Source organism: Lagenorhynchus albirostris, chromosome 3 (assembly GCF_949774975.1).
Source record: "Lagenorhynchus albirostris chromosome 3, mLagAlb1.1, whole genome shotgun sequence".
In the NCBI taxonomy this organism is placed as follows: Eukaryota; Metazoa; Chordata; class Mammalia; order Artiodactyla; family Delphinidae; genus Lagenorhynchus; species Lagenorhynchus albirostris.
In genome coordinates, this window is record NC_083097.1 from 11,606,901 (window position 1) to 11,623,156 (window position 16,256).

Sequence of the window (16,256 nt, forward strand, 5' to 3'; positions counted from 1 at the left end):
AAAGAGGAGGACACTTGGCTTTTTCTGAGTATCTTTAAATTAGAAAAATGCTCTAAACAATAAGAATAAACTACCCAAAATTAAGAAAATAGTATCATTTACAAGAGCATCAAAAAATAAAATAAAATACTTCGACATAAACTCAACCAATGGTGTGAAAGACTTGTACTGAAAACTATAAAACACTAATAAAAAAATTACAGGGCTTCCCTGGTGGCGCAGTGGTTGGGAGTCCGCCTGCTGATGTAGGGGACATGGGTTCGTGACCCGGTCCGGGAAGATCCCACATGCCATGGAGCAGCTGGGCCCGTGAGCCATGGCCTCTGAGCCTGCGTGTCCAGAAGCTGTGCTCCGCAACGGGAGAGGTCACAGCAGTGAGAGGCCCGCGTACGGCAAAAAAAAAAAAAATTACAGTAGTTATAAATATATAGAAAGACATCATATGTTCACAGGTTGGAAGAATTAATATTGTTAAAATGTCTATACTACCCAAAGTAATTTACAGATTTAATACAATCCTTATCAAAATTCCAAAGGCATTTTATACAGAAATAGAAAATAAAAATGCTAAAATTCATATGGAACCACAGAAGACTCCCAATTTTGAGCAAGGACAAATCAGAATCATGTCCTGATTTTAAAATATATAACAAACCTACAAAAATTAAAACAGCATGGTACTAGCACAAACACAGACATGTAGACCAATGGAACAGAATAGAGAGCCCAGAAATAAACCCACACATGTACAGTCATATGATCTTCAACAAGGGTGCCAAGAATACACAATGGTGAAAAGATAGCCTCTTCAGTAAATGGTGAAAACTGGATATCCATATGCAAGAGAATGAAATTGGACCCTTATCCTACATCATACACAAAAATCAACTCACTCAAAATGGATTAAACACTTAAACGTAAGACCTGAACCATAAAAGTCTTAGAAGAAAATGTAGAGGAAAAGCTTCTTAACATTGGTCTTGGTAATGATTTTTTGGATGTGACACCTAAGGCACAGGCAACAAAAGCAAAAATAGATGAGTGGGATTACAAACTAAAAAGCTTATGTACACCAAAGGGAACAATCAATAAATGAACAGGCAACTTATGCAATGGGAGACAATATTTGCAAACCTAATAAAGGGTTAAATATATTTTTTAATATATTTTATAGATATTTATATTTTTTATAGATATTTATATATTTTTTATTTATATATATATATATATATATGGAACTCCTACAACTCAATAGCAAAAAACACGTAACCTGATTAAAATGAGCAAAGGAACTAAACAGATATTTTTCCAAAGAAGATATATGAATATAAATACCAACAGGTATATGAAAAGATGCTCAACATCGCTAATCATCAGGGAAATGCAAATCAAAACCACAATGAGAAACTGCTAGAAGAAAACATAGTACAGAGGATACTCTTTGACATAAATCACAGCAATATCTTTTTGGATCTGTCTCCTAGAGTAATGGAAATAAAAAATAAACTAAAAAAATAGGACATAATTAAACTTAAAAGCTATTGCACAGCAAAGGAAACCATAAACAAAATGAAAAGACAGCCTACAGAATGGGACAAAATATTTGCAAATGATGCAACCAACAAGGGATTAATCTCCAAAATAAAGAGCTCATACAGTTCAACATCAAAAAAACAAACAACCCAATTGAAAAATGGGCAAAAGCTCTAAATAGACATTTCTCCAAAGAAGACATACAGTTGACCAAAGGTATGAAAAGATGCTCAACATCACTAATCATTAGAGAAATGCAAATCAAAACTACAATGAGGTATCACCTCACACCGGTCAGAATAGCCATCATCAAAAAGTCTACAAATAATATAAAAAAATAATAATAAAAATAAAAAAATAAAGTCTACAAATAATAAATGCTGGAGAGGGTGTGGAGAAAAGGAAACCCTCTTACACTGTTGGTGGAAATGTAAATTGGTACAGCCACTATGGAGAACAGTATGGCGGTTCCTTAAAAAACTAAAAATAGCTCTACCATATGATTCTGCAATCCCACTCCTGGGCACATATCCAGAGAAAACTATAATTTGAAAAGATACATACACCTCAATGTTCACTGCAGCAATATTTACAATAACCAAGATATGGAAGCAACCTAAATGTCCATTGACAGATGAATGGATAAAGAAGATGTGGTAATATATACAATGGAATACTACTCAGCCATAAAAAAGAATGAAATAATGCTATTTGCAGCAACATGAATGGACCTAGGTATTATCATACTAAGTGAAGTAAGTCAGACAGAGAAAGACAAATATATGATATCACTTATATGTGGAATCTACAAAAAAAAGATACAAATGAACTTATTTACAAAACAGAAACAGACTCATAAACATAGAAAACAAACTTATGGTTACCAAAGGGGAAAGGTGGGAGGGGAGGGAAAAATTAGGAATTTGGGAATAACGTATACACACTGCTATATAGAAAACAGATAAACAACAAGGACCTACTATATGGCACAGGGAACTATACCCAATATTTTGTAATAATCTATATGGGGAAAGAATTTGAAAAAGAATATATACATACATATATATATATATATATAACTGAATCACTTTGTTGTGTACCTGAAACCATTGGTACCTGAAACCAATCACTTTGTTGTGTACCTGAAATCACTTTGTTGTGTACCTGAAACCATTGTAAATCAACTCTACTTCAATAAAAAATAAAAATAATTTAAAAAAACAAAACCACAATGAGATATCACCTCATACCTGTTAGGATGTCTATTATCAGGAAAAAAAAATGTAACAAGTGTTGGCCAGGATGTAGAGAAATGAGAACCCTTGTACACTACTGGTGGAGATGTAAATTGGTACAACCACTATGAAAAACAGTAAGAGGTTTCTCAGAAAGTCAAAAATAGAACTGTCCTATGATCCAGCAATCCCACTTCTGGGTATATATCCAAAGAAATTGAAATCAAGATCCTGAAGAGATATCTGCATTCCCATGTTCACTGCAGCATTATTCACAATAAACAAGACATGGAAACAGCTCAAGTGTCCATCCACGGATGAATGGATAAAGAAAATGCAGTATTTACATACAATGGAATATTATTCAGCCTTAAAAAAAGAAGGAAATTCTGCCATTTGCAAAAACATGGATGAACCTGGAGGGCGTTATGCTAAGTGATATAAGTCAGACAACAAGAACAAATAATACATGATGTCACTCACATGAGGAACCTAAAATAATCAAATCATAGAAACAGAGAGTAGACTGGTGGTTGCCAAGGGCTAGGAGGAGGAAATGGGGAGGTATTAGTCAAAAGATACGAAGTTTCAGTTATACATGTGAATAGGTCCTACAGACCTTCTGTATGCCATAGTGCCCATAGTTACCCATACTGTATTGTATAGTCAAAAAATTTTGCTAAGAGGGTATATCTTATGTTAAGTGTTCTTATCACAAAACAATCATTATCGTCTTCATCATTCAAGTGAGGAGGAATCTTTTAGAGGTAATAATGGATATGTTTATGGCATAGATTATAGTTTCACAGGTATATACCTATGTCCAAACTTGTCAAGTTGTATATATTAAATATGCACAGATCTTTTTATGTCATCCATACCTCAATAAAGTGGTTTAAAAAAATTAAAATAAAGTATATCTTAAGGAATAAATAAATAAATTAGAAAAATACACAATAATTTAATACTTTTATAGAAAATATTTATTATAATATAAATAAAATATGCTAAAAATGATATATTTTCTCATTAATGTGACTGGAGATAATAATTTAATTCAGAATCAGGATCATAAAAGCAATTTAAATGGTTTTTCTAGAAAGCTTCCTTCTAATTTTCTAAAAAGAATATATAACACTTAAATCCCTAAATGTATTGAAGTGCTTCCAATACCTACAGATGGTATTCTTTCAAAATAACATAAGGCAGGTTGGTATTAAGTGTAGATGCTGGTTTTCCCAACAAGATTTTATATTTATAAAAGAAAGGAGGTATGTCTCATGTCTTATAATTATTTTATCCACTACTGTGACTATCACAGTACTATATATTCATGTAGTATACTGGCTCTAAATATTTACTAGACTAGATTGGAGGCATAGTCACAAAAGCTCACTGGTTATCAAAAGGTTTGAAAAGATTGAAATGCCTAGGTGCATTATATAAAGTTTAAGTGCTAAAGATATAGGAGGTTTAAGAAAAGGGGGAAAAAATATTCCTAAGCGAACAAAAGAAGAGTGAAGGATCTGATGGGTCTTGATTAAGCTTTGGAACTTAGATAAACAAAGATGAGAGAGAAGATTCTTGATAAAGGGGGACTATGTGTAGAAGAATAAAGATGATTAAGGGATGCTCAGAAATCAAACAAAAGATGTATATCTGAAAAAAACCAAGAGAAGGTTCGTGTTGGATTAGAGAAGACTGCAAGTAAGTTAGGGCCATATTATCGAAGGATGATGAATTTTGACAGTCTGATCCATTGGCTGAACACTGTAGGTGTTGAATACTGGTAGCTGCTGAAATTGTGAACAAAGATATGTAGTCCTTGAGCCCATGGAGTTTTAGTTTAGCAGGACAGATAAGCATTCATCAAATCATACAACTAAGTACTTAAATTGCAAACTGTGGCTAGTCCCAGGAAGCAAAAGCACAGAGTGCTGTGAAATACGTAACAGTGGAACTGGCTTTGGGAGTGTTGGGAGGGGGTGGGAACAGGGGAAGTTTTCCCTGAGGAAGTGACATTTAGCTGAGTCAGGAGTATCCAGACAAGAGGGAGGAGGGCTCAGGGAGAATGGGAGGAAGAGGGCACTGCATGGGAAGAAAAAGGCCATATTCAAGAATCCAGGAGAACAGATCAGGAGGAAAAAGTGACCTCAGGTAAGGCTGAGGAGGTAGGTGGGGTCAGCTTCTCCCAGCCTTGAAGGCCAAGCTAGAGACTGCTTTTTCCTAAGAGCGGTGGAAGGTTTTAAATAGAAAGCAACGTGACTGGGTTTATGTTTTTCTCACTGTTCTGTCCGCATCGTGAGATGGATGAGAGACAGGTGAAAGAGGAGGAGGGATCATTAGAAAGCTCTTTGAGTTTTCCAGGTGAGTTACAATGATAGCTTGGCCTAGGATGCCAGTGAAAGGGAAAGAGTTGGATAGATCCCACCAATATTTAGGAGGCAAAATTGGCATGACTTGGTGACAGAGCAGACTTGAGAGTTGAAGAAAAGAAAGGTGTTAAAGACAAAGAGTTTTCTGTTGCCAAGTTTCATGGACGATCGTGGGACTTCCTGGGAGAGAGTGACCAGAGCCGAACCAGTTCAGTTTTAGACACTTTGAGTTTAAGGAGCCTATGAAACATCTACAAGAACGTATCAAGCAGGCAGTTGAGTGCACAGATTTCAAGCCAGAGGACAGACGAGACCAGAGATAAAAACTGATGGGGCATATTACACAGGAGCCTGTGGATGAGCTTGCCAGGGAAGAGGATCTGGGGCAAAGAAATGGGTCTGCCTTGCCCTCCAATATGCCTGGCTCCATAAATGGCGTATGAAGCTCAATAATTATGTTCTGAATACACGAAAAAATAGATGTATGCATGAAAGTCAGGACAATTGCTAGGAACTGCTGACACAGAAATGAAAGCTTCCTTGCCCTCCATGTAACCTTGCCTTGGGTTGATGCAATGAGATTTAAAACAATGGGGAAGATTTGTGAGAAATCAACAAAGGAACAACCTTTTATCTTGCAATAGAAGGGACAATTGAAATAAAGACTTGCCAGGAAGGGCTCCGTTATTTAAATTAAGTCATCCTAATTATAGTATATTACAGTGTTTGTCACCTGAAATTATTTTTATTATTAATAATAATACCTTACATGATATTCTACAAACCACTTGCGTACTAATTATCACAGTTCATAGTAAACTTAAAATAGCTCTTAACTACTGTGGTTTTGTGCTCTGCATTTATATCCTACTTCAAGGAATTTTAAAGTTTTACCCTTAGTTGTATTCAAATTTTAACAGGACTTAAAATTTTAAATCATGGATGTTTTCTCAAATCTTATAAGAGACAACACTGTACATTTGTACTTCAAATATATTAAAATATTTTGTGTTTAAAAGCCACAGATCAGAAAAACCATTTTATCAAGAGTAGTGTGCTGAGAATATATATATATACTATATATGTGTGTGTATATATACACACGTTGGCTATAGCTATTGGCTTCTTGCACCTCTGATAATTACTTCAGCTCCACTGTCCCCAGTTCTCCATCTATAAAGGGCAGGAGACGGTTAATCAGTCGTTCTCCAACTGGGTACACATAGCTGGAGAGGCAGATGCAGAAGCAGCAGCTGGCAGCACCGTGAAAGGGTGAGGCTTCAGAGTCTTTCCTGTCCTCTGCTCTTCGCTGTTTTATCTGTTAGGGCTACCTGTCATGTTTTACTGGAAAACAAGACTCCTCTTAATTATTATTACGACACAATAATCAGACAAAACGTTTGAAAGCTACTGCCCTGAATCAGGGTTCTTCTGAAGTTCTGCTACAATAGATCAGAGGTGAGACCTAACTATCTCTATCCTTTAAAACAGCCACAGATAATTTCTCACCAAAAGCTGAAAAAACCATAAACTTAAGGGATGATCTCTAACATCTCCTATACAACTTTTGTGTTCAATTTCATGTATAGAATAAGAGAAGCATTCATGTTCCATAGGATGGGAGACTAGACAGAAGCAGAAGCAGCAAGGGCTCCAGTCCTAAAAGTCTCTGTTTAACGCCTTGTTTCAGGCACAGAAGCCACCAGAGGATGGCTGACATTTTCCTCTTGGATTTCCAGCACTGCAGCCACAAGGAGGAAACGTCCAAGAGATACTCGGCTTAAACTACTCTGAGGTTGGCCAACCCGCTTAAAAAAGAACACAAATGAGATTAAAACCTCAGTGTCCTCCTGTGACGTCCTAGAACCGGCCTGGGGACCAACTGAGACAAAGCTTTCCACCACAATGAAAACACTAGAATCACTGTAAATTAACCCACGGAGGCACAGACTGAAGATCTCATTCGCTGATAATCACGCTCTAGGAAAAAAATTGCTGCCAAAGGAGAGAGAGCAACAGTCTTGCAAAAACCCTCAAACCCTGGACAAAGTGACTTTTGGCTCAATCCAGTAGAGAGACAGCAAAGAGCACAGAATATAAATACACACACACACACACACACACACACACACACACACACACAGTAAACCAGAAACTCTGATATAAAAATTTCCACCACACTAACCCGCAGCTAAGGCATCCTTAGGCCATCGGCTGAACCAGACAATAGTGCATCCTGAAATAAGGGCAGGGAACTTCAAAGCGCGATTTCGAAATCTCTCCCCCACTGGCGAAAAGCAGAGCACAATGTGAAGGTTCTGTCGGACCCGGCTCATGAAGAAATCATACAGGTTCTCATTCGTAGGAGGGCGCCTGGGGCACTCTATTTTCATGACTGATATGAGATCACTGTTAATTTCATCAATTTCTTCGCAGGCAAATAGGTTGGAGACCTTCGAGAAAAGTGCAGACGTTCAAATTCAATACAGGCGTATGAAAACAGATCAAAATATACAGCTCAATATGTATAATCTCTTTCCTTCATTTGTGTCCTTAAACTCACCTTTCATGTATAGAATAAGAGAAGCATTAATGTTCCATAGGATGGAAGATTAGACAGAATTTTAAACCGTGTTTTAAAATACACAAACGATTCTATTACTAACTGGAAAGTCATAGCCCGTTAAGGGGGTAAATGGACATATCAAAAATCCAACCAGCTTTCCTTGCAACCTTCTTCTTCCGTTTTTCCATTTCTCACTTGGAGTTTTCAGTAACGTTTTCAATGCATAGCTCCACGTTTTGATTGGGATTTTTGTTCTTCGAAAACCCAACAGAAAAACCCATTCTTCCTACCGACCACCTAATCCCGATAATAGCACTTATTCAGTACTTTAACGGAAGGAAATACACAGAGCTCTAACACTGGAGGGAATCTGAAGAGGCAAAACACATCAAGAATAAATGAGCTCCTACCTCACCCGATGATAAAACATTATTCATATATTCCAGAAACGACTCATCTTTAATCTCATTGTCCGTGAAAATAAAAGTGATTCCTTTGCCTTGCTGACCAGCGGTTCTGTACAAAATCTTCAGGTCTTCCATCAGATTTGATGTGTTGTAGGACCTAAAGAAATATTGTCATCGTGTCATCAGCTAAAATATGCTAATGGGAAGGAAAGACCCTTATAACAATGCTTTATGCCATATGGTTAACAAAAAATGCTGATATTGTGCCATCATACAGGTATTTTATTGTATGTAAATATTACTTGTTCATTATATTTACTTGCAGAAATTAAAATAATTTTTAAGACTCCAGATTTTATAAAACATTATATTTTTACACACAAAAAACATCTAGAGTGAAAAATCAACCTGAAGCAAAAGTATAATTTTTAACCACACCATAATGCCATCAGAATGTATATACATGTTTCATTTTGAAAATATTTGTTGGTAAAGGTAAGGGAGGGCTTCCCTGGTGGCGCAGTGGTTGAGAGTCCACCTGCCGATGCAGGGGACACGGGTTCGTGCCCCGGTCCGGGAAGATCCCACATGCCGCGGAGCGGCTGGGGCCGTGAGCCATGGCCGCTGAGCCTGAGCGTCCAGAGCCTGTGCTCCGCAGCGGGAGAGGCCACAACAGTGAGAGGCCCGCATACCACAAAAAAAAAAAAAAAAAAAAAGGTAAGGGAAATGTCAAATTCTAATATTTACTAAGCACCCATCTGCAATTGATATTTTAGAAGATACCTCATAAATTGAACTAATCTAAACTAAAGCATTTCAAGCCGTCATTATATGGGGTGAGGGCGATGCCCCACTGTAAACTGCACCCTCCTCATTCCCAACACAACTATTTTCATTGCATCTTTGGACATCACATGAAAGAGTTTTCTGAGCAATCAGTGCACTATAGTAGAATCGTTGGAAACATTAAATATCCTACTCTAAATCTCTCACATCCAAAGCAATCACTTAGTGGAAGTCAACTTGCAATCATGAAATGTTAGACAATATAGAGTAGCCCATTACTGCCAAAAGTAAAAATTAAAATATTCCAGTCCTGGAGACTCAGACTCACTAAATTATTATTTGAATTTTGTGTCATTAAATAAACTCAGAGTTCAGAGCACAAGAGCAAATGGCCTTCTGATTTTTAAAAAGCTACCAAATATTTAACTTCTATACTCTGCTTTTTTAACACTTAAAACCTAAACCCTAGAACCAGAAATACCACTACCATGCATCAATATTTCAAGAAGACTGCTAGAAAAGTGAGATCTGAGATACCAGAAAACATGTTCAAAGACACAGTCCCGTGAAAGAGAGAGAGAAAGAATAAAGAGAGAAAGGGAGGGAAGGAGGAAGGAAGGAAGGAAGGAAGGAAGGAAGGAAGGAAGGAAGGAAGGAAGGAAGGAAGGAAGGAAGAGGGGTGGGGAGGGAGAGAGAGGACAAAGGAAAATAGCTCGCCCCAGCTTCTTGTGATATGGGGGAAACTTTCAGTCCAGTCCCCTGGATCTCAAGGACCCCCCTGCCTCAAATAATATGACCTGAGTCATCTAACAAATGGCTGCGCTTCCCAAAGGAGAGGCCCTTGCTTCCTGAGCCTTGGTCATGTGGCTATGCAAAGGCTAAGGCAGTAGGATCGTCTCTGGAAGGTTATGAGAATCCAGAGAAGGCCCTGACCCTCCTTTTCATCAGTACTGGAGCAGTCCCAATATGACCTGCAGAGGAACCAATTTATCACAAAGAGAGGACTCGTAAGGTGTTTTTTCTGAGGCAGCACCGTGTAGTTAAAGTCATGGCAGACCAGAAACCAGAAATCTTGTGGTTAATTCCCAGGTTTATCCGGGACTTCAGGCAAATCATAGCCTCTCTGAACCTCAGCTGTGATATGTCCTGCTAACCCACAAAGCCACAAAGTTCTTTTGAAGATCAAATTAGCCTGCGCATGTAAAAGCACTTTGAAAACGATAAGGTTTTATACAAAATGTTAGGAACAAAAATCTCAGAGTTCAATCCCCTTCCTGTACAGGTTACCTTTTATCTAACATTGCTTCTATCCACAAACTAGAAGAATTATACACAAGGCAACTAAGATTATTTCTCTCTGTTTCAGTACTTGAAAGACACAGTAACGTTTTAGATTGATTCTCCAAGCAGAATCCAGTCATTTAGACCAAATAAAAGGTGTAACAACAACAACTTGAGTATTCGGATCTCCAAACCCAATGTTTAATCATTTCCACCCTTTGTCCCAGCAGGTGGCTATGGCCCTCCATCAGTGAGATAGATCAGTAGCATGTTTTGCCTACAGCTCCAAGCCAACGCTTAGTCAATGCCCGACAGGCAAGACTCTCACACCTAGAAATTAACTTCTAATAATATTCAGCCCAAATAAACTTCCCAAACTGGCCTCTTGCTTCTCGCCTTATCTCGGTTGATCCTTAAGTTCTGTTTAGCCTCTCTACATGTTCCTTTTCCACTTCCTAATTCTCCCCGCACTGCACACACATGGCCAAGGACAACTCTTCTGGGATTCCCTACCCTGATGAGTAGCAGCACCAACTATCCAGTTTCCCAAGCCAGAACCAGGATGTACCAAGTCCAAAAGCTCCAGCTTCCTAAGGATATCTTGAATCTTCCCTCTTTTCTCCTCTTTCACTTCCACCCCTCGGGACACCACCATCTGTTGCTGAGATCCCTGAGACAGGCTTATAACCCTTCCAGCTTAGCTCCTTCTTCCACCTTCTCCACATGCAGATGTGACATGCCTCCCCTAGGGGTGACACATTAATGGTTTCCCACTGCTCTAGGATGAAGTCCAAATTCCTTATGATACCTTCAAAGACCTCCATTTCTCTTCCTTTCCCACTTCCCACCTTATGCTATATACCAGCCATATTTAACTGCTTCCAGGCCCTCAAATGTAACTTCACATGTGCTGATCCTTTTGCCTGGAACATTCTTTACTGTTTCTCTTCTCTGAGATAATTCTTACTCATATTCATGTCTCAGCTGAAACATCTCTTTCTCCAGGAAGCCTTTTCTGACCATCCCTTAGACAAGATTAGGAGTCCTTCCCTCATGTTTCAACAGACTCTGGTCTGGTCTGCATTTATTTCCTTATCAGAGAGAGCACCTACGTATCACATCTTATTGAGTGAGTTGCTCAACTGTCCCCATTGAACTGCTGTAAATTCCATGATGACACAGGCCAGGTTTATCTTGCTTACCGTGTATCTCAGCACTAAGCCAGTGCCTGACACACAGTTGGTGTTCAATGAATATTTTTAAATGTATGAATGAGTAAATCAGCATAAACTTTTCATCTGTTTTTCCAGTTTAATAACATTCTTGAAACCTGAATTAACATTTAGTAGGGACAAATTTCTTTTGAAATGCACTAAAAGGAATATACACAATACTTATATCAAGCATAACATGAAAACAGAGAGGCATCTGTTCACTGAAATGAGAGGCTAAAGTGTTTTAAAAGTAAATCATTCATGTGAAATTTTCATGGTCTATGACAGAGGTTGAAAAGGGAGGATAATAAGTCAATATTCAAGAAGAAAAACGATTATGATTCCCTTATGTATAAGAAAAACGCATTCTTAACCCCAAGTGGCTTCTGAGAACCATTTATCAAAATCCATTTCAGGTTAATTAAAGTGAAAGCGTGTTACCTTGTCAGAGTGATCTGGAAGGAAGTGTAGCCAGCAATGAATGAAGCCAACCTGGTCAGGCTCTGCTTTCCCGATCCACCCACCCCGACCAAGAGGGCATTTCCCCGGGGAGTACGAATGACACGTGAGATCTAGAATATGAAACAGAAAAAGCATGTATCATTTAATGTGCAAATATTTCACTTTTTTCCTATTTATTCAACACAGGCATACCTAGGAGATATTGCAGGTTCAGTTCCATACCACCATAATAAAACAAATATTGCAATAAAGCAAGTTTTTGGTTTCCCAGTACACATAAAGTTATGTTTACACTATCTATTAATTTTGCAATAGCATTATGTCTAAAAAAACAATGTACATACCTTAATTGAAAAATATTTTATTGCTAAAAAATGCTACCCATCATCTGAGCCTTCAGTGAGTGATAATCTTTTTGCTGATAGAGAGTTTGAAGTATTGTGAGAATTACCAAAACATGACACAGCGAAACGAAGTGAGCAAAAGTTGGAAAAATGGCACCAATAGACTTGTTTGACACAGGGTAGCCACAAACCTTCAATTTGTAAAAAACTGCATATTTGCTAAGTGCATTAAAGCAAAGGGCAAGAAAATACGGTATGCCTGTATAAGCATTTTGGAAGCTGTACATGTCTTAGGATCAGAATACAAAGATATACTGGTTGGACTAATGAAGGCATTTCTGAAATATAACAGTGTTTAAGAAGTATTGGACAGGGTGGGGAGCAGGGCGTGTGCCTTTAGGAAACTAGGATAGGAGGAGACCAGTAGAGAAAAGTCATCAGACAGCCCAGACTGTGGCTTGCTCTGGGTTTTCAAGGAGAGAAATAAAGGGGACTTTGAGGTTTCCTTTTAGTTTGCCAATCTACTTCAGTAGGATAGGAAAAAGAACAGAAATTTCAAAACAATGTGTATCCTTGGAATACAGAACACAAGGTTAATTAGAGTATCCTCCACATTTGAAAACTAACATAGTTTAAATAGAAGGCAAGAAAATTTCCAAAATATGGCATAGATGATGGAATTTAAAAAGAAGAAAATAAGCATAAACACTCTTCTTATTATTTGGCAAAGATAGTGATACCTAAGGTATTATGGGTAGACCAGAAGTCCACTCTATGCCAGTCAGTAGCCCCAGACCATTCCAGGTCATATTTGTGGTAGAAGTCCATGATTCTTTGGCTTTATTTGTATTTGATAAACTACGTTCACCGTCAGGTCTCCAACCCCACCTAAAGGGGATTCGCTGTAGAATTCTCTTGGATGCATTTTTCACCTTATGTGATGACTGTCTTTCCCTCCTAACTGCAGTTTGAGCCTGCAGTTTTGCTGTAATGCCAGCTTTTCTCTACACTAGTGATAGAAGGCTATCTGGGGGCTGAGAAAGGATCACTTCTCTGGTGCTGGCAGAAGCCTTCTGGTACAACCTCGGCTCTGCATTCTGACAAGGTTTTGTTAAACATCCTTTTTCAGGATTCCCTCCACTGGCGGGGGCTATACCCTATTCCTATTGGGACTACCGCTGCTTTGGGATTATATCCCCCAATTTAGTGTGAGCCCTTGGAAATGGAGACCATTTTTTTGTTGTGGACCTAAGAACCTGGTCCACCAATCCCGGTGAGATTAGTAAGTGATATGCTCTGCTCTTCCAGCCTCCTACTCATCCTCTCCATGTGATGCTCTCCTAAGTTGCTATAGGCAGGGGAGGAGTGGTACTGGCAAGAATTCTTAGGATTTTGCCAGCGTCTATTCCTACTCTTTCCCTGGTGTTACTTCAAGAGGCATAGATAGATAAGACAGGTAAGAAGCTACTGCAGGCCATCCTAGAATCGTCTGTGTTGTTTCTTGGTTAACTTTTTCAAAATATATAACTTTTTTCATAAACCATTTCCTTTAGTTGATGCTGGTGAATATATTAGGGTTTTAAATAATTGTTGTTAATCAAGTATAAGGAACTTTCATCCCAACACCTTTTCCTGCAACTGGGCTTAGGTGTTACACTGAAGTTTTCCATTCCCAGTTTCTAGCACATGAGAAGTCCTTAAAACATATTTGACAAATGATCATATATAAACAAATAGAAGACTTTAAAAGCAGACTCAAAAAACTCATAATCTAGTTAAAAACAGAAACTATAAGAGAAAACACAGTCAAGTGAGAAGTTCAAATGGGACTATCCTGTCCTATTATCTATAGATTGTAACATACGGATACTCATTTTTTAATTTCTTTAGCAAATATTTTAGAACTTAATAATGCCCATCCTGCCTTACAGGTGCTCACATCCTGAGAGACCTATGAATAGAAACATGCAATAATGCCCCATGGTGAATGCTGGGGTGGATAGGAATGATGGCAACTGGAAAGAATGCAAAGGAAACAACACTGCTTGTGAAGGCGAGTCTTAGGTGTGGAGCTGGAATTTGATCTAGATCTTGAACGATAACTAGAAGTTTATGATGCAAAGAAAATGGCACACTGGGAGGAAGTGAGCTAAATTTTAAGAAGAGGGAATGGGATGCACAAAGTCTCAGAATCAGCAAAAGGCCTGAGGTGTCCTCATAGGGATGGGAACTTCAGTACCTGGTATGGAAATATCAGGAAATAAGGTGCAAAGCGTTGTTTAGGGCCATATTGGGGACTTGGTTAAATTCTAAACCTATTTATCAAGCATCACAAGTGTGCCTGTCTCAGCAATACTCCATCCTGTGAATATGAAGGGGAATAAAGTGGGTGCCTGCCCTCACAGAGCTTACAGTCTGGCAGAAAAGACAAATACAAACAAATAAATTCTATACAACAGAACACCTGCTGGGAATGCGGCATTGATGAGGTGCTCTGGAATCAGGATGTGTTTAAGCACAAGCAGTTGATTTTTCTGGATTACACCCTAAGCAGAGCACCACGCACAAGGGGTAGAGTGGTAAGCAAGGACTAGATCATGAAAAACAATACACACCATGATTTGAACTTTAACCAAAGAGGCAAAAGAGATATCGCAGAGATATTCTTGGTTTTAAAAGAAAGTTGTTATTTTGATTAAGAAAGGAACTAAGAAACACACTTGGTTTCAGATCACATCCTGTTTTGCTGCAGTTTTCATCTTCAATCCTGTCTCTTGGCTTCTATCATGTCTTATAACTAGGTCACATATTTCAAGGCTCACACCCACATGACAGAGCTTGGATGTAACTGTACACAGAAAGCAAGAGTATAGAAGAGAGGGTTGGCCTAGAAAACAGTGAGGAATGTAGCATTTTAGCTCAGAAACTCCAATCATGGATTCTTTGGCCAATCCCAGAGCAGGCACACTAGAGGCTGAGAGTGAGGGAAAACACAGTCAAGGACCTGTACTGAGGCACACATGCCTTTAATGTCACACCCAAAGTAAAGAAATGCATCATCTGTGCTGCAAAACCCAGAAAAAAAAACATTTCTAACGAACATCCTCAAGCACAAGACTAACATCAATAACCTCATTTCAATTTAAGCTGTTATGGAATCCCAAGCCAATCAGATTTTGTCTCCATAGACACTTAGTCATGAAGTTGCCTTTGATATTATTTATTTAGAAAATGTTATTCTTTTTGTCTTCTTTCTTTTAATCATTAAATATGATAGTATCTCCATTCTTCCTTTTGACTTTTAGTCAACTATAAATTAGGAGCTAATTTCAAAATGTTATTTATATTTGGCTTTGGAAGAACATTTGCACTCATAATTCAGTAGATATCTCAGATTCTGAGAATTCAGTTTCCAAGCTAAGTGTCCTCATGCTGGGGACATCTAACCTCAGAACACACTCTCTGTTTTCCTCCTTCTCCCTGACTTAGTCTGGCCTCCTCAATTTTCAGAGGGAGAGTTGACTAAGTAACCTCTAAAACCCTCTCCAGTTCTAAGGTTTTGTAATTATTAGAGGTGACAACTTGTGAGTATGAGGTTGTTCCTCATGGTTAAGCCTAAGTAATGGGAGACAGCCTCAAATTGTCTTCGTTCTAATTAAAAGGATGTAGTCTGAAAACATAATTGACATCAATAAAGTGAGAATATCAACGACGAACTTTAAATGGCATTATCTCCCACCATCAATAAATTAGATCATGTAAGTTATCAAGTAAATAATATATTTTACTTCTAACCTTTGAGGGGCAATCATTACTGTGATTGGAATTTGTAATGACTCATATGACAAAGTAGAAAGGCAACTGTACTTTCCTGGTGGATTTCATTGTAACAGAATTTTCATCCCAACTCAAAATCAACTGTTTATGCACTATTTTTAATTATTATTTCTAACTGTGGTAAAATACACACAACATAAAGTTTACCATCTTAACCGTTTTTAAGAGTATAGTCCAGTGGCATTAAGTACATCCATATTGTTGTGCAGCCATCAC

At 38.1% G+C, this 16,256-nt stretch overlaps 1 protein-coding gene across 1 annotated transcript in view; it reads right to left on the minus strand.

Moving 5' to 3' along the window:
* The window catches only part of DNAH5 (dynein axonemal heavy chain 5), a 202,464-nt gene that overhangs the window by 69,322 nt on the left and 116,886 nt on the right, over positions 1 to 16,256 (minus strand). Inside the window, 3 exon segments of the mRNA XM_060145962.1 lie at positions 7,329 to 7,596; positions 8,120 to 8,273; positions 11,839 to 11,969. Coding sequence (XP_060001945.1) covers positions 7,329 to 7,596; positions 8,120 to 8,273; positions 11,839 to 11,969 — 553 coding nt within the window.